The following is a 19295-nucleotide window of genomic DNA, read 5'->3' on the forward strand; positions in this document are numbered from 1 at the left end:
AAGGAAGTTTTTTCCTATCAATGAGACAAAATCATTTAAGGGCCTCATTAATATTTTTTAAATCACATAATGTGTTTTGGAGATTTTTCTGTGTCTATGCCCTATGTCTATATATGCAATAACTATTTCACAAATCCATGTAGTATTTAATTGAACAGTATGCAAGTACATACTTAAGGTTCAATCATCTTCAGTTGTGTCTTGAGTCTTCACGGCCCCATTTGGGGTTTTATTGGCAGAAGTGCTGGTAGTGGTTGTCCATTTCTCCATTTCATTTTATACATGAGGAAATTGAGGTAAATAGGGTTAAGTAACTTGCCTAGGGTCATATGCACATGGCTAGTAAGTATCTGAGACCACATTTGAACTCAGGAAAATTAGACCTGGCATTCTATCCACTGCATTACCTAGCTGTCCATTTAAAAAATGTTGCTTAGATTGTAATAAATTTTACTTAGACATATGCATAAATACATATATGCACATATATATCTACATACATATTTTTCCCCTTCCCCCCCAGTTATATGTCAAAAAAATTTTTAGCATTAATTTTTACAAGATTTTGAGTTCCTAATTTTTCTACCTCCCCACCTGCCCTCCCCTCTTCTGAAAATGGTAGGCAGTTTGATGTGGTTTATACATGTACTATCATGTAAAAATATTTCAGTATTAGTCAAAGTTGTGAAAGAAGAAACTGATCAAAAAGGGAAAAAAGCCATGAGAAAGAATAAAGTAAGTGAAGACAATATGCTTCGATCTGCATTCAGAGTTTATCAGTTCTTATCTGAATATGGGAAGCATTTTCCTTTGTAAATCCTTGTCTTGGATCATTTTGTGGCTAACAAGAGCTGAGTGATTCATAGTAGATCATCACACTGTTGTTGATACTGTGTACAGTGTTCTGGTTCTGCTCATTTCATTTTGTATCAGTTCATACAAGTCTTTCCAGGTTTTTCTGGAGTTTGCCTGTTCATTTCTTATTGCAAAATAGTATTCCATTACATTCATATACCACAGAGTGTTCAGCCATTCCCCAATTGATGGGCATCCTTTCAATTTGCTCATTTTGCCACCATATAAAGCTACACATTTAGGTCCTTTTCCCTTTTTTATGATGTCTTTGGGATACAGACCTAGTAGTGATATTGCTGGATCAAAGGGTATGTACAGTTCAGTTGGCCTTTTGGGCATGGTTCCAGATTGCTGTCCAGAACAGTTGGATCAGTTCACAACTCCACCAGCAGTGTATTAAGTGCATTGCATTAAGTGTACCAATGTATCAGCAATGCCATATTCACAATGCCTATGGAGATTACAAATATGCTGATATAATTATCCATCACAAAATACATCATGCTTGCCATATGGGGGAATAAACTAGAAAATTTATTAAGATACCAAAAGACTGAGTCCCAAAACCAGAAAGTGAAAGCCATCAGAGTAGTTATGATATTGGCACAGGTAGATAAAGTAGAAAGCACCCACATTTTCAAGCCTTTAAAACAGAACAGGCTACCTCAGGCAAAGGTCCTCCTCTCCCCGCTCACAGCAACCTCCCAGTGTCCGGGAAGCGTGCTCCCAGCAGCTCCGGCCCCTGGCAGTCCTCAGCAGGAGTCCTTAGCAGAAATTCTGGCTGACTCAAAAAGGGCTTCGCACTGCCACCGCCGCTGCCTCTGCTGCTGCTGCCGCCGTGGCCACCAACGCCAGCCACCGCAGGAACTCTAGCTTGGCTTCCGCTTCCTCTTGCTCCGCCCCTTCCTGCTACGTCAGCAAGTCCAGTGGGGCATGGAAGATCTTTAAATCCATAACCCTTACAGCCAATTTTCCCACATCCTCTCCAGCATTTATTATTATTATTCTAATTTTTTTTCATGTTATCCAGTCTAATAGGTGTGAGGTAGTTTTTTTGCATTTGTCTAATTAAAAGTGATTTAGAACACTTCTTCATATGCCTGTACATAGCTTTGATTTCTTCATCTGAAAACTGCCTGTTCATATCATTTCACCATTTATCAGTTGGAGAATGCCATGTGTTCTTATAAATTTGACTCAGTTCTTTATATATTTGAGAAAGGAGGTCTTTATCAGAGATACTGTAAAGATTATTTCTTAGCTTCTGTTTTCCTTCTAATCTTGGTTCCTTTGGTTTCATTTGTACAAAAGCTTTTGAAAATAATATAATCAAAATTATCCATTTTACATTTCATAATGTTCTCTATCTCTTGTTTGGTTATGAAATCTTCCCCTTTCCATAGAGGTAGACTATTCCTTGCTCTTCTGATTTGCTTATGGTATCACCCTTTATGTCTAAATCATGCACTCATTTTGATCTTGTTACATGGTATGATATGTTGGTCTGTACCTAGTTTGTGTCCTGTTTTTTTCCAGTTTTGTCAAATAGTGAGTTCTTATCCCCAAAACTGGGATTTATCAAATACTAGATTACTATGGTCACCAACTACTGTGCTTGTGTGCCTAACCTATTCCACTGATCCACCACTCATTTCTTAGCCAGTACTGATAGTTTTGATGATTATTGTTTTACAATATAGTTTGAGGTCTGGTATTGCTAAGCTACCTTCCTTTGTATTTTTTTTCAATAATCCCTCTGATATTCTTGACCTTTTGTTCTTCCAGATGAATTTTGTTGTTATTTTTTTCTAGCTCTGTAATTTTTTGGTGGCTTGATTGGTATAGTACTAAATAAATAAAATAAATAAATTAGTTTACACAAAATTGTTATCTTTATTATGCTGGCTCGGCCCACCCGTGAGCAATTGATATTTTTCCAGTTGTTTAAATCTGAGTTTGTGTTAAAAGTGTTTTGTAATTCTGTTTATATAGTTCCTAGTTTGTCTTGGCAGGTAAACTCCCAAATATTTTATATTATCTGCAGTTATTTTAAATGGAATTTCTTTTTCTGTCTTTTGCTGCTGGGCTTTATTGGTCATATAAAGAAATGCTGATGATTTATTTGGATATATCTTTACCCTCCAATTTTGCTAAAGTTAATTATTTCAAGTAATTTTTGGTTGATGCTCTAGTAGGGTTCTATAAGTGTACCATAATATCATCTGCAAGAATGATAGTTTTGTTTGCTCATTGCCTTTTCTAATTCCTTCAATTTCTTTTTTTCTCTTATTGCTATAGCTAACATTTCTAGTACTATATTGAATAATAGTGGTGATAATGGGCATCCTTATTTCATCCCTGATCTTATTGGGAGGGCTTGTAGCTTTTCCTCATTGCAGATAATACTTGCTTACATAGACAGATTTTTTTTTTTTAAGCAATTGGGGTTAAGTAACTTGCTCAAGATTACACAGCCAGTTATTTCTGGGTTTGGTGCTGAGTATCTGAGCCTGGGATTCGATCTCCAGGTCATCCCGATATTGGAGCCGGTGTTCTTACTTGCTGAGCCATTTGGCTGCCCCTAAGCAATTGGGGTTAAGTAACTTGCTCAAGGTTACATGGCCAGGTGTTTCTGGGTGGGTGTTAAGTGTCTGAGCCCGGGATTCAATCTCCAGGTCATCCCAACACTGGAGCTGGTTCTCTTACTCGCTGTGCTACCTGGCCACCCCAGTAGACAGATCTTTTAGACAGATACTGCTTATCATTTTAAGGAACACTCCCTTTATTCCTATTCTCTTTAGTGTTTTTAATAGGAATGGGTATCAGAAGTTTTTTCAGCATATATTGAGATAATCTTTATTTCTTTTGGTTTTGTTATTGATATGGTCAATTATGTTGATAGCTTTCCTAATATTGAACCAACCCTGTGTTCCTGGTATAAATTCCACCTAGTCATAGTGTTTAATCCTTGTGATATATTGCTGCAAACTGCTTTTGAGTATTCTGTTCAAAATTATTGCATTGATATTCATTAGGGAAGTTGGTCTATAATTTTCTTTGTTTTAACTCTTCCTTGTTTAGGTATCAGCACTATATTTGTTTCATAAATTGAGTTTGGTAGGACTCCTTCTTTGCCTGTTTTTCCAGATAGTTTATTGGAATTAATTATTCCTTAAATGTTTCATAGAATTCACTCATGAACCCCATCTGACCCTTGGGATTTTTTCTTTTGGAGTTCATTTATGTCTTGTTCAATTTCTTTTTCTAAGATGGAGTTATTAGTCACTCTCTTTCCTGATCTGTTAATCTAGATAATTTTAATTTCATAAATAATTTGATTTCATTCAAATTGTCAGATTTATTGGTATGTTATTGGGCCAAATATTTCCTAATGATTGCTTTATTTTTCTTATTCACTTATGGTGATTTCACCTTTTCATTTTTGATACTTTGGTTTTCTTCCTTTTTAAAAATCAAATTAACCAGTGGATTATCTCTCTTAATGTTTTTTGTTTCATAAAACCAGTTCCTAAATGTATTTCTTAGCTCAATAGTTGTGTGTGTGTGTGTGTGCGTGTGTGTGTGTGTGTGTGTTTACTTTCAGTCTTATTAACCTCACCTTGGATTTTCAATTTGGTGCTCAATTGGGGATTTTTACTTTGTTCTTTTTCTAGGTTTTTTTTTTTAGTTGCATGCCTAGTTCATTGATCTATCTGTTCTTTTTCCATTTTGTTGATGTAAGAATTTAGAGAAACAAGTTTGCCCCTAAGTACTGCTTTGGCTGCATCCCATAAATTTTGGTGTGTTGTCTCATTGTTACTCTTGTTAATGAAATTACTGATTGTGTCTGTAATTTGTTCTTTGACCTACTTATTTTTTAGGATTAAATTATTTAGTTTCCAATCAGTTTTTAATGTATCTAATGCTCTTTCTTGAATGTATTTTTTATTACATTTTTCTCTGAAAAGCATACATTTGATATTCTACCTTTTTACATTTGATTTTGAAACTTTTATGCTCTATTACATGGTCATTTTTTGTGTAGGTTCTGTGTGCTGCTGAAAAATATGTAAATTCCTTTTTGTTCTCTTTCAGTTTTCTCCAAAAGTCTTGTCATGTCCAGCTTTTCTAATATTGTTTACCTCCTTGATTTCTTTGTTGTTTTTGGTTTTTGGTTGAATTTATCAAGTTCTGAGAGGGGACAATTGAGGTCCCCCACTAATATAGTATTGGTGTCAATATCTTCTTGTAACTCATTTAGCTTCTCCTTTAAGAATTTGGATGCTATACCACTTGGCACATGTATGTTTATTATTGATAATGCCTCATTGTCATTGTACCTTTTAGCAAGATGTAGTTTCTTTCCTTATCTTTTTAAATTAGGTCTTATTTTATTTTTACTTCTTCTGAGATCAGGTTTAATGCCCCTGCTATTTTTACTTCAGCTGGAGCATAATAGATTCTGCTCCAGCCCCTTACTTTTGCTCTGTTTCTCTCTTTTTCAAGTGTGTTTCTTGTAAACAACATATTGTAGAATTCTGGTTTTTGATCCACTCTGCTATCTGCTTCTGTTTTGTGGGAGAGTTCATCCCATTTACATTCATAGTTATGGTTACTGTCTATTTCCCTCCATCCTATTCTTCTTACTGTTCATCCACTCTTTCTCCTTTCACCCTTTTCTTCCTCACCATTGTTTGTTTTACTTCTGTGTATCACCTCCCCTGATCTGCTCTCCCTTCTGTCAGTTCCCATCTCCACCCCACCTACTTACTTGATGTCCTCCCCTCCTACTTCCCTATTAGATAAAGTAGATTTCTATATTCAACTGATTGTGTGTATTATTCCCCCTTTGAGGCAATACTGATGAGAGTAAGGTTCACATGATCCATATCCGTCCTTCCATCTTCTCCTCCACTGTAATAGGTTTTACTCACCTCTTCATGTGAAATAATTTATTACATTTTACCTCTCCCTTCCTTTTGCACCAATTGTACTCCTGTTTCTCATGCTTTTATTTTTATATCATTCCCTTAAATTCAGTTTATAGTCACAACCTCTGTGTATTTCTTTCAGCTATGCTATTAGTAATAAAATTTTTAGGAATTACAAGTATCATTTTCCCATGTAAGGACATTAATAGTTTAGCTTTTTTGAATCTCTTATGTTTTCTTTCTCCTTTTTACCTGTTCATGTATCTTTGGATCTTGATATTGGAGGTCAGATTTTTGGTTTAGTTCTGGTATTCTCCTTATGAAAGCTTGAAATCCTTCTATTTAGTTCAATGAACATTTTTTCCCCTTGCTATTTTATGCTTAATTTTGCCAGGTAAGTGATTCTTAGTTGTAGTCCTAGCTCCTTTGCCTTCTGGAATATCATGTTTCATGACCACTTATACTTCAATGTTGTAACTGCCAAATCATGTGTATTCTTAATTATCTTTCTCCGATATTTGAATTGTTTCTTTCTAGCCACTTTAGAGTATTTTTTCCTTGACCTGAAAGTTCTGAAATTTGGCTGTAATGTTCCTTGGGGTTTTTATTTGGTGATCTCTTTACTAAGTTGATCATGCCTCTTTTGCCCTCTGGTTCCAGGATATTAGGGCAGTTTTCCTTAATAATTTCTTGGAAGATGTTCTCCAGGTCCTCCTTTTGTTTATGGTTTTCAGGTGTCTGATGATTCTGATACTGTCTCTCTTGCATCTCTTTTCCAGGTCAGTTGTTCTTCCTATGAGGTATTTTACTTTATAAAAGCAAACAAACAAACAACATATTTTTGCATTAGTCATGTTGTAAAGAAGAATTAGAACCAATGGGGAAGAACCCTGAGAAAGAAGATTTAAAACAACAACGACCAAAAAAAAAGAGAGCAAATAGTATGCTTTAATCTACATTCAGACTCCATAGTTCTTTCTCTGGATGTGTATAGCATTTTTCATCATGAGTCTTTTGGAGTTGTATTAGATTTTAGCGTTGCTGAGAAGAGTCAACTCTGAAAGTTAGTCATTGAACAATGTGACTTACTATGTACAGTGTTCTCCTGGTTCTGCTCATTTCATTCAGTATCAGTTCATATAAGTTTTTCTGAAGTTTGCTTGCTCATCATTTTTTATAGCACAATGGTACTCCCTTATATTCATATGCTAAAAAATTGTTTCCTCAATTAGCTTTTGTATTATCTTTTCCATTTGGCCAGTTGTACTCTTTAAGGAGTTGGTTTTTTTTTAGCAGATTTTTGTATCTCTTTCCATTTGCCCAGTTCTACTTTTTAAGCAGTTTTCCAAGTTATTGGCTCTTTTTTCATAATTCTCTTGCATCACTTTCACTTGCCAGTTTTACTTCTACCTCTTTTATATGATTTCTAAACTCCTTTTTGAGCTCTTCCATGAGTTCTTTCTGGACTTGAGACCACTTTTAATTTTTTCTTTGGGGTTTTGCCCATAGGTGTTTTGACATTGTTGTGTTCTTCTGAGTTTGTGCCTTGTTCTTCCCTGTCACCAAAATAACTTTCTATGGTCAGATTCTTTTTTTGTGTTTTTTTTTGCTCATCCTACAAACACAAAAAGTTAGTAGTGATAATAATAATAATGATGATGATGATAGCTAGCATTTATGTACCACTTACTATGTGCCAGGAACTATGCTGAGCACTTTATGATTATATCATTTGAGCCCCATAACAACCCTGAGTGATAGGTGCTATTATTATCCCAGCTTTACACATGAGGAAACTGAGGAAACAAATGATTTAAATACCCTACCCAGGGTCACACAGCAAGTAAATGTATAAGGCCAGATCTGAACTTGGGTTTTCCTGACTCTAAGCCTGGCACTCTATCCACTGTTCCACCTAAATAATATTTTGTCTTAGTATTTTACATTCTCATTAGGGAAACATTGCACTTATATATAGTCACATACAAAACATACAAAGAATATTTAAAGTAAACTTTTGGAACAAGGATCATTTAGGAAAAACATCACGTGGAGGTTGACACTTGAGCTCAGTCTTGAAGGAAATTAGAGGGTTTAAGAAGCAGAGATGAAGGAGAAGATAATTCCAGGCATTTGAAAGATAGCAGACAAGAAATAGAATATTGTTTGTGAAGAACAACAAGAATACTATTATGGCTTGATTATATTGTGAGGAAGAGTAATGTTTCTGTAAGACTAGAAAAGAAGAATAAGACCAGTTTGTAAGAACAGAAAAATATGAATGTGTTCTGTGTTTAGATTACTGGAGAAAAGACTCACATTGATAAAATTAAATACATTTAGATATTTAAGGATATATGTGATATTTTATTCCTAGTTTTAACTTAAGAATGATGAATATTAAACTTTAAGAAATAAATCACTAATTTTCTGTTATGGTCCTTTGGGGGAGATAGAAGAAGAGGGGGAAAAGGGGACTGAAAAAGAAGAAAAGGGAGCCAGAGAATCACGTTAGATTTTGATATGAATGTATTTGAGATAAGCTATACTGATCACACATAAGCTTTTGGTGTTGAGTCAGTTTTTCTTTTGGACCTGTGATTTTGTCATTGTAGGGGATTAGCAGTTATGATACAGCTTAATCTTAGTCTTTTGTGCCTGGAGCACAGTGCAGTTAAGTGGCTTCCCTAAGGTCACGCAATCCAGTGTTTGTCTGAAGTAGAACACAAGCCTAGATCTTCCTGTGTTCAACTATAAGACTTGCCCCTTATTTGTTATCCCTTTCTTCTTTTTGTAGTTGGTTGTCACCTGCTAATGTTCTTTTAAGACTGGTTTTCTTAATATTTTTTCTTTAGTCGACCTCTTTGGTGATTTGCTGAAGCCTATGCATGCCTTTTAATGATGATGTTTTTGAATATATAAAATAAAATGCATAGGATTACAGAGAAAGCCAATTATTTAAATAAAGATGTATTTTTTTCCCATCCAAGTTCACAGACACCCTGAAATCTATCTATGCATTTCCTCTAGATCCTTGGGCTCTAGATTAAGAACTTTTCTTTTAAAGGTAAAATGCTTTTAAATCCAAATTATCTAACATCTCCTTTTTAAAAAATGGAAAGCCTGTTTCCTAACTTTGTTTTCACACTTCAGATTTTTACTTTGAAGGATAGGTTTAGTATATCGTAAACTTATGATTTAGGTATGTATGGAAGAATTCGTTTGATTTTAGAAAAGTTTTCACAGTTGTTTATAAAGGCTCTTGGCAGTTAGGTTGCTTAGTAGATAGTGCCAGGCCTAGAGTCAGGGAAGACTCATCTTCCTGACCTCAGATACTTAATAACTGTCGTATGACGCTGGGTAAGTCTCTTCACCCCATTTGCCTTAGTTTTTTTTGTTTTTTTGCTTTTTGGAGGGCAATTGGGGTTAAGTAACTTGCCCAAAGTTACACAGCTAGTTTGTGTGGGTGTTAAGTGTCTGCGGCTGGAACCGAACTCCAGTCCTCCTGACTCCAGGGCCGGCTCTTTACTCACTGTGCCACCTAGCCGCCCCTGCCTTAGTTTCTTTATCTGTAAAATGAGCTGGAGAAGGACATAGCAAACCATTCCAGTACCTTGGACACTGGAGTATACAAGATACAAGAAAACCCCAAATGGGGTCATGCAGAATTGGACACCACTGAAAATGACTGAACAACAAACATAAAAGCTCTTAGTCCTTAGTTTAGCTGCAGATCTCATTCATATAAAAGTTATTCTCTTTTGCTTTAAGAAATCAAGGTTGCTTAAAGTTACAATGAAGCAAGCATTTACTAATTGTTCTGAGGATATTACCTCCATCCTACTTCCCTTTTTAAAAATCTGTGATTTAAATCACTTTATCTTAGTAGAAGTAACTAAAGAAATAATAGGGAGGTATATTTGAGAATGAATTAGCTAGTGTTTATGCACTTATATTGCTCACACCATCAGAAAAGCTCATTTCTGAATGCTGTAATTACAAAATCTTTGAGTCTTTTCTTACAACTGATTTAACGAATTAAAATCCCAAGACTTTAGATTTCCCTATTTACCTAAAAAAGTAGTACGAAGAAGTTCATTTGAGTGTATGAGATTTAAAATAAATTTCTGACCCTTGACCTTGTATTTTTGCTATTGGCAGTTATCCACATGATTAAAGCTTTAAACTCTCCATACTAAATTTATTAGTTGAAAGTTTGGGTTTCTGAGGCAAAGACTTAGTTCAATTTTAGCATCCTTCAAAATCTTAAAATTATTGAAAGAGTCATCTAACAAAATAGTTCTGCAATCTATGATATAAATATTTCAAAAGACTTTGTTTTATTGTTGGTTATGTGTTCCGTTGTATTGAAAAGCCCTATTTTTATCTAGAACTAGTGCTAAATGTTTAAAAACATTATGACTTGGTTAGTGTAAAACATTATTTCCATTTAATCCCTTTGAAATATATTGTAAGGAGTCTTGGAAGATACTCATTTATTTTGCCATTTCAGAAAACTATTGATTATCTGTTTTATCTACACTCTTCACTTTCTTCCTTGTATTTAGGAGTCTTTGCTAATAATCCTGTGATAATTAGGATATATAATGGTCAGAAAAATTTTAAATGTATAACGATATCTTAGGAAAAATAAGGACAGCATTTATTAAGTACTATGTGCCTGGCACTGTACTAATTACTGAGGACACAAAGAAAGGCAAAAAATAGTCCCTCCTCACAAGAAGCTCACATTCAAATAGGGGAGACAACATGTGAATAACTGTGTCCACAGAAGATATATGTATATATGTATATATGCAGGGTACTGGAGGTCATCTCAGAGAAATGCACTAGTGATGGGGGAGTTTGGGAAAAGTCTCTTGAAGAAGGTAAGACTGATCTGAGTCTTGACGGAAGCAAAGAAGGACAGTAGGTGGAGGCAAGCAGGTAGAGCCTCCAGGCATGGAGACTCCCAGAGTTTGGAGGTATGGAGCATATAACTAGAGTATGGCAGGGATGCCAGTATTGCTAAATTGTGTATTATGTGGGGTGGAGAAAAAAAGGAGCCAGGACTTTTATCAGTCAAACAGGAGATTTTATATTTGATCTTGGTGTAACTAGGAGTGACAAGTTTGAGTAGGGGAGTGACAAGTTTTTGCCTATGCTTTAAGAAGATCACTTTGGCAGCTGAATGGAAGATTAATTGGAATGGGTAGAGAATTGAGTATTTTCCTCAATTCTCTCCCCATTCAACCAGCAGGCTATTGCAGTAGTGTAAATGTGAGATAATGAGGCCCTGTACCACATTGATTGGTGTGTGATTGGAAAAATGGAGATGTACATGAATGATATTTCAGAGGTGGAAATCAACAAGACTGGGTACCAGTTTGGGTATAAGGGGTGACAGAGTATGTCAATGATGACATCATAGCTTGGGGGCCAGGCTGACTGGAAGAATGGTGGTACCCTTGATGGTGAGAGTGCAGTTAGGAAGAAGAGAAGGTTTTGGAGAAAAGATAAAAAGTTAGTTTTTTTGCTTGTTGAGTTCAAGATATCTATAGGACATTCACTTTGAGATGCTTTCTGGGTAGTTGGAGATAAGAGTTTAGATATAGAGAGAGGTTAAGGCTAGATAAATAGACCTGAGATTTATCTGCACAGAGATGATAATTGAATCCATGGGAGCTGATGAGATCACATAGCAGGAGAAAAAGGCCCAGTGTAGAGTCTGGAATTGACATGACCTGAATGGAAATCTAGCAAGGAAGACTACACTATTAGATTTTGGGGGTGGGAAGAAGCAGAGTATGTCATGAAAACTTGGAGAAGAGAGTACCAAGGAGAAGAGGGTGATTGACAAAATCAAAGACTTCAGAGAGCTCGAGAAGGATGAGAATTGAGAAAAGGCTATTAATTTGGCAATTAAGAGATCATTAGTAACTTTGGAGAGAAGTTTCAATTGAATGATGAGGTCAGAAACTAGATTATAGAGAGTTTACAGTTGATTAAGAGGAGGAAAAGTGGAAGTATCAATTATAGTTAGCTTTCTCCAGGAGTTTAGGGGCAAAAGTGAGGAGAGATCTAAGATGATAGATGGCAGGAGTAGTCGGATCAAATGAGGATTTTTAAGGGTTTTGTGTTATTTTGTTTTTTAATGATAAGAGTATATTTTTAGGCAATTTGGAAGCAGCTGTTAGGGAGATAATGAAGATTAGTGAGAGTGGGAATGATAGAGGGGATAATCTACTGGATAAGATATGATAGAATAAGATGAAGGGTGCACATAGAAGGGTTTATCTTGGCACAAAAGGCCACTTCTTTGTTTGAGACTGTCATGAAGGAAGAAATCTTTGAGGAAGATATTTTAGTGATGTGGAATGAAGAAGAGGAGAGAAAAGGGATCACTCAATGAAGTATGATGTAAGAGAGTGGAGGGAGGGGGCGTTGGAGACTTGAGGAGACAAGAAAAGCCTTGGAATGGTTAGTGTGACATAGGGTGATTACTCCATTAGGGAAATTTGAAATGACTGCCTTGCTACAGTGAGGGCTCATTTGAGAACATGTAACATAAATTTGTAGTGGACTTAGCACTATTTTGTGATTTCTCTCCCCCCTTTCTCCATTCAGCAGCAGTGAATAGTTATGAAGGCAGTGAAGAGTGGGAGTAATACAAGTTTGGGGCTTAACAAGGCATGATGGAAGATAGGAGCAAGGGACTAACTTGTAATCTATGGTTTAAAATTTGAAAGAAAATATTGAGGTACAAATAATAGCAAGGAATATTATCTTCTGTGTTCCTAAAAGTGATCTTTGCTACCCCCATTGGAATTTGCTGAATATTCCTTTATGAAGTCACTCCAACCTTGTTGTCGAGATTATTTAAAATGTACATCTTGACACTTGAATTGAATTTTCCAGTAGAAATATTCCTGTAAAGACTTAAGAGTTTAGACAGTCACACAAAAGTATACTTTACCAATGATAGAGCTGACCCATATTTTTCATAGACATATAGGTTCCAACTAACATTTATCATTGTTTCTATGGGAAAATGTGTTCCAAATTCCAAGCAGGGAAGCCAAGAACATATTTCTTTTACTCTGTTGGTCCCATTGACAAGAAGGTTTTTGCCACCTGGAGTGCGGTTTCTTTTCTATTCTTTCCTTTCACACACAGATCAACAGATACCTAGACATATACACACTCATATATATGCCACCTAACTCTATCAGGGAATGGGGAGGTTACTGATGATGGGGGCTCCCAGGGTGGGAAGTGGGAAGAAGACTTTGGCATGCACAGTTAGAGGGAAGCTCAGGAACTCTGGCAACTGAGATTATGGGAGTCAGAAAGAAGAGAATGCTCAGGGTTAGAAGTAGAGGAAGAGGGAGGGTATCAGAAGTAGAGGCTTCTTTGACAGCTGCTGTCATGGAGGGACATGGGGTGGAGGCATAATCTTGAATGGGATTGCCTGCTATAGACCAGCAGTTTCAAATCTCTTCAGTAAAACAGGAGTTTTGGTTGGATGAAAGGAAGACAGTTGTCATTATTTTCTATAGGTCACTTGAAAATCAAGTATTCCTAAGTACACTGCCTGTGTTTCTTATGGAAGAACAAAACATAAAACTAATTTTATTATTGTTATGCTTTATATAAATATTATTATATATTTCAGGCCACACTTTTTCAGCCTTCACCTCTCCAACAGACAGAAACCCCAGCAACTTCATGTGCAACTCAACAAGGTCCACAGGCAGTGACAGATGTCATCCAACAACTTTTGGAGCTGTCGGAACCAGGACAAGTTGAAACAAACCCATCTCCACAACCAGGCCAGCAACTAAATATTGCAGTGGGAATCAATCAAGACATTTTACAGGTGAATCATGTTTACATAGAATTATAGAAACACTATAATGTCTACCCTGATTTATAATGTTATTTTTTTTGCTTTTCCCTGTCCATGGGGAAAGTTATCAACATTAAAAAGCAAAGTATCTGAATTTTTTAAACAAACAGTAATTTTGAGTACACCATCTACTAAGTTATTGAGGGATTTCAGTCTCTGTCAGGGGGAGGGATACTTGAGCTCAGGAAATCAACAAATCCTTGAAGTACTAAGTTGTGTGTATAGTGAAATAGTACTTTTGTATTTCATCTTTAACTGAGTACAAAAATCTAATAAAAATATAATTTTATTTAACATTTTCTACTTATAGTAAAAAGGTTTGTTAAACAAGTGTATTGGTATTTCTTTTAAAGTAAATTTGGTAAAATAGTACTGTCATTATTTAAGAGGGATTTTAGGAATATATTATTGAAGATCCTTTTTCGAGTACTGATGTTGTTCTGGTTATCAGTATTGCTGTTTCAAGCCAAACATAAAATTTTATTCTAAGAAATTCTTTATGTGAGTATATAATGTGAATAAACATCACAGGACATATGAGGAGAAGGAGATCTTTTGAAGTTTCTAGTAATTTAACCTTCATTTCTGCATTTACTAATACACATCTCTCTACTCTGTATTATAAGCAGTCCTCTTCATGGAGGATATGTTCATGGTGAACCAAAGTGTCACACTGATTAGAAAACAATACTTTAAAAATACCCGTGATCTGTAACCTTCCCCCCCTCCCCTGAGTTATTCCATTCTAGTATATGTTTAATTCACTTTAGTAGTTTTGTGAAATCCTAAAAACCAAACTAATTTTAATTCTTGCATGGGAATTTAAATTTATATTATACAATACTTTGGATGGGAATGGGGTAAATTATATAATCAGACCAGCAAGATATCATAACTTGGGGAAGGTTGTGACTTCCTACTTTACAGTGTTTGCCTAGAAACATAAATTTTTGTTTTCAGTAGATTAGAATTAGAATCTCATTAAAGAAATGTCATATAAGTTATTTTGGAGGATATTACTTTGGTAGGCAAATTTGGATTCTTTTATTAACCTTTTAGTTTTGTTCTATCTTAGCAAGCCTTAGAAAACAGTGGGCTGTCTTCAATTCCAGTTGCAGCACATCCTAATGACTCCAACCAAACCAAGACTTCTGTATCCCAGATTCAAAATCCAGATATTCACAATGTTTCAAATGAGCCGCCAGACCCTACAGAAGCAGAACAAGATAAAGAACAAGAAACTTCAGATAAATTGGATAAGAAAGAAAAGAAGGTTATAAAGAAGAAGTCACCATTTCTTCCTGGTAATTTTAGTAACACTTATTTGGATCTACTTTGAAACAACTTTGGATAACATATTAGTAAATTGTTCTTAAACATTAGGAAAAACATTGATCTTTTCTTTTTTTGGAGTTAGATTTGTGTGTGCACACACAAACATACCCATATATACATATATATAATATATAATTTGTCACCCAAATTTAAATAACTAAACTTTTATTTAAGCTTTTTATTTGAGAATTAATTCTTCTTCACATATGTGTGTATGTATATGTATATATATGTGTATATATATATATGTACGTATATACATTGATGCATGTGGATGTGGGTGTATGGGAGTATGTATGTGTATTAATGTAATCACCATTCTCCCATGTTTAAGATATCAGGGTTACCTTGAGGTTCATAGGATCATAGATTTAGAACTGATTAGGACTTTTGGGACATCTAGTTCAACTTATTTACAGATTAGTGGATTGAGGTCAAGAGAGTTGACTTGCACAAAGTCACAGAGGAAGTAACAGGGCAGGATTATGAACCCAGTTTCTCTAATTCTGAAACCAGTGCTTTTGTATTACATTGCCACTTCTTGTTCTTGTTCTTGTTGTTCTTGCTCCTCCACCTTCTTTTTCTCTTATCTCTCTCTCTCTCTCTCTCTCTCTCTCTCTCTCTCTCTCTCTCTCTCTCTGTCTCTCTCTCTTTCTCTCTCCCTCCCTCCCTCTCTCTCCCCCCTTCTCCCTCTCTCTCTCTCCTTTTCACTTCCTTCTTATATCCTTTCAGTTACCATATCAAAGAGAATTTAGTGTTTCAATATTTTACTATTTCCTCCTTTCTGTTCCTACTACTGAAACGTTTTCCCCAATGCAACTTACAAAAGATAACCTCTCCTCTCTCTGAATGCCAATGACTCTTTGTTCATATCCTTCTTATAGCACTTAAATATTTTATGTTATACCATAGCATTGGCCTTTGGAGTTTGGAAACCTGGTTTTTAGGCTATACTGTGACTTGAAGCTCTTGATAAAGGATTGCTTTCATTCTCATGGTGAATGAAATTGAAATATTTAGAGAAAGTCACATTATCTCTCAGGGCTTCAGTTTTCATCTGTCACAAGGTTTATACTGAGGGAATATATGCCTTTTAAAAAAAGATATTTTTTGGCAATATACTTAAAATCTAACTTTAGAAATAATCGTGGGGCAGCTAGGTGGTGCAGTGAATAGACCACTGGCCCTGAAGTCAGGAGGACCTGAGTTCAAATGTGGCCTCAGACACTTAACACAAAAACTTAGTTGTGTGACCTTGGGCAAGTCACTTAACACCAATTGTCCTCCAAAAAAAAAGAAATAGTCGTGTAACTATGCATTTATTATATGTGTATTTTTTTCAGATGATGATACCACAGAGGTTTTCTACCAACTTATGTGTACTGAATTATACATTTTTATTATTTTATTTTTACTTTTTTTTTTTCCTTTTGGAGGGCAATTGGGGTTAAGTAACTTGCCCAAGGTTACACTAGTAACTAGGCTAGTGTTTTTGTGTGGGTGTTAAGTGTCTGAGGCCAGAACCAAACTCGGGTCCTCCTGACTCCGGGGCCGGTGCTGTACCCACTGCGTCACCTAGCCACCCCTATTTATACTTTTTATCAGTTATGTTCTAGGTGGGATTTTTGTTCAGGTATGGTTTGCACTGGCTTTCGAGATCCTATTTCATATGTTTAAGTTGATATAATACAGTAAAAAGATCATTTAATCTCTCCAGAGTTAATGAACCAGCATTTATTAATGGCCTGCTATATAGGGGGAGGTACTAGCAGCTCGAAGAATAAAGAACAGTTTTTTGAAGGGAGTGTATTCCAAGTATGGAAGGGACCCCAGACTTCTTAAGCTCAGGGACTCTTCATTTTTGTTTTTGTATCTTCAGTACCTGTCACATAGTAGAGAATTAATAAATACTCATTGATTCCACTAATAGAAATATGGATATCATGAGAAAGAACTTTTTATTTCACTTAAAAAAGATTAATGTGACTACATTTCTGGAAATTCATTTGCAAGGAGAGTTGGCATGCCTGTATTGGACCGCTAACATCCCTTCTAACTCAGGATCCCTAATTCTAATATTCTCTAATAGGAAAGTTAAAATAGTCTAAGATTTGGCTTAGCTGGAATGGTTTGTTTTACCTGTAGACATGAATAATTTTTTACTTTTCTATGCAGGTTCAATTCGTGAAGAGAATGGAATAAGATGGCACGTGTGTCCATATTGCACAAAAGAATTTAAAAAGCCCAGTGACCTAGTGCGCCATATTCGAATTCATACTCATGAAAAACCATTTAAATGTCCACAGTGTTTCCGGGCCTTTGCTGTGAAGAGCACTCTTACTGCTCACATAAAAACTCACACTGGCATCAAAGCATTTAAGTGCCAATACTGTATGAAATGTTTTTCCACCTCAGGAAGCTTAAAAGTTCATATCAGACTTCATACAGGTAAGAATTAAACTATCTTTTGTTTGACAACCTGAAAAAAAGGACAACATGGTACAGCATCTTTTGTTTTATTTTGTACAGTTTTGGACAGTGTAAAGAAGAAAACATACTTCCTTCAGTCTGCATTGACAATATGTTTATTAGGGAATATTGAATCAGTAATAACAATTATCATAAATATGAACATCTTGAAAATATTAATGCAACACAAAAGCATGAATTACAACTCTTATTGTTATATTATGCTTCTTTGGGGCGGCTAAGTGGCGCACTGAATAGAGTACTGGCCCTGGAGTCAGGAGGACCTGAGTTCAAATTCAGCCTCAGATACTTGACACGCTTACTAGCCATGTGACTTTGGGCAAGTCACTTAACTCCAATTGCCCTCCAAAAAGCAAAAAAACCCAAAACCCTATATTATGCTTCTTTTATTTTCAAAGCAGTTTCACATCTATTATGTGGGAGTTTTATTGCTTAATTTGCTGTATTTTTCTTTTGAATCTTATAACAATCTAATGAAGTGACTAGTAAATTTTGCTGTCACTGTGCAAAAACCAGACACAAAGATATTGTCTCACATAGAACTGTTAAAGATTACTACTGCTTATGAACCATAATATCAAGTCAGAACAGCAGATTGCTGTTTATTTTTCCAGATTATGAATTTAGATGAATAAGGTTTATTTTTTTAAATTACCACATTTAAACATTTTAGTGTTTAAATACAAATTAACTCTGTTACACTGGAAGATCATCATAATTACAGGACAGCATGAGCTTGAAATTTACCTAATTAACAGTATTTTCATTTTAGAAGCTTAACTTGGTTTTATAATTCTCTGCTCTGAAATATCTATTTGTACATAATAGAATCCTTTTTGAAGTATAGAGAGGGAGGAAATATCTTTCTTCTTCTTTCTTCCTGGGCTCTTTTCCTGAATTGGTCTTTTTAAAATGGAATAATGGTTATATCCCCTTGATGACATTGTCATTGTGGAAGAAATCCTATACCATAGTCTCCATTTGCAAGCCTGCTATACAAATTGGAGAATCAAACTAATACTGCAGTTTTGGTATCCCTATTTTATGTTTATTTGTAGTTAATGTTAACACCTGTATTTTAGGTTCTATCTTCTAATGAGAGAAAATATATTTTTAGTAGACATTAGTACATAACATAATTTAGTTGTAATTTGTTATGTTTATATTTCAAAACTCTAAGGATCCATATTAGCAGTGTTGGTATTCGCTGCTTTGATATCTATCAGAATTTCTCTACGCTGTACTTAGTAACATTTCTGAATTATTGTGTCTATAAAAATTCATTATTCATTAAGTGTTGAATATTCTGGTAATAAGTTTCTGCAAATTTATCTAGGATGCTTAAACTTGAAGGCTTTTTAACATAGGAGTGCCAACTGGAGCTTACCCTTTGCTAGCATGGCTTATGATATTCTAGGGTTAATACAATTCAAGAATCATTTTAAGCACTGCTATGTTCAAAGCCACTGTGTTAGACTCTAGAAGTAGACTGAAAGATAGTAGCTACCTTCAAGGAGCTGTGTGGTCAACTTTATCAAATATTGCAAAAAAGCCAGAAAGAGACCTGAGAATTCCGTTTAGGGATTAAGACACCATTAATAACTTTGGAGAAAGTAGTTTAAATTAATTAGTGGGATCAGAAGCTAGATAACAAGAAGTGAGCAGAGAAGAAGTAAGAACATTATAGGACATAGCATTTTCTTTGAGTTTGGCAGGTGAAGTAGTTGATAAGACTATAGCTTGGGGAGATGGCTGGGTTAAGTGAAGATTTTTTT

General features: G+C 35.3%; 1 protein-coding gene across 5 annotated transcripts in view; it reads left to right on the plus strand.

The window, feature by feature from the left end:
• The window catches only part of ZNF236 (zinc finger protein 236), a 219578-nt gene that overhangs the window by 83508 nt on the left and 116775 nt on the right, over positions 1–19295 (plus strand). For all 5 annotated transcript variants that reach the window (XM_069094982.1, XM_069094979.1, XM_069094983.1 and 2 more), the window contains 3 exons: positions 13462–13665; positions 14771–14999; positions 17206–17478. In XM_069094982.1, the coding sequence (XP_068951083.1) occupies positions 13462–13665; positions 14771–14999; positions 17206–17478 (706 nt within the window). The remainder of the gene's footprint in view (positions 1–13461; positions 13666–14770; positions 15000–17205; positions 17479–19295) is intronic.

The sequence above is a fragment of the Petaurus breviceps genome, unplaced genomic scaffold (assembly GCF_028583685.1).
Source record: "Petaurus breviceps papuanus isolate PSGF00001 unplaced genomic scaffold, PetGlider_PUasm1.0 224, whole genome shotgun sequence".
In the NCBI taxonomy this organism is placed as follows: domain Eukaryota; kingdom Metazoa; phylum Chordata; class Mammalia; order Diprotodontia; family Petauridae; genus Petaurus; species Petaurus breviceps.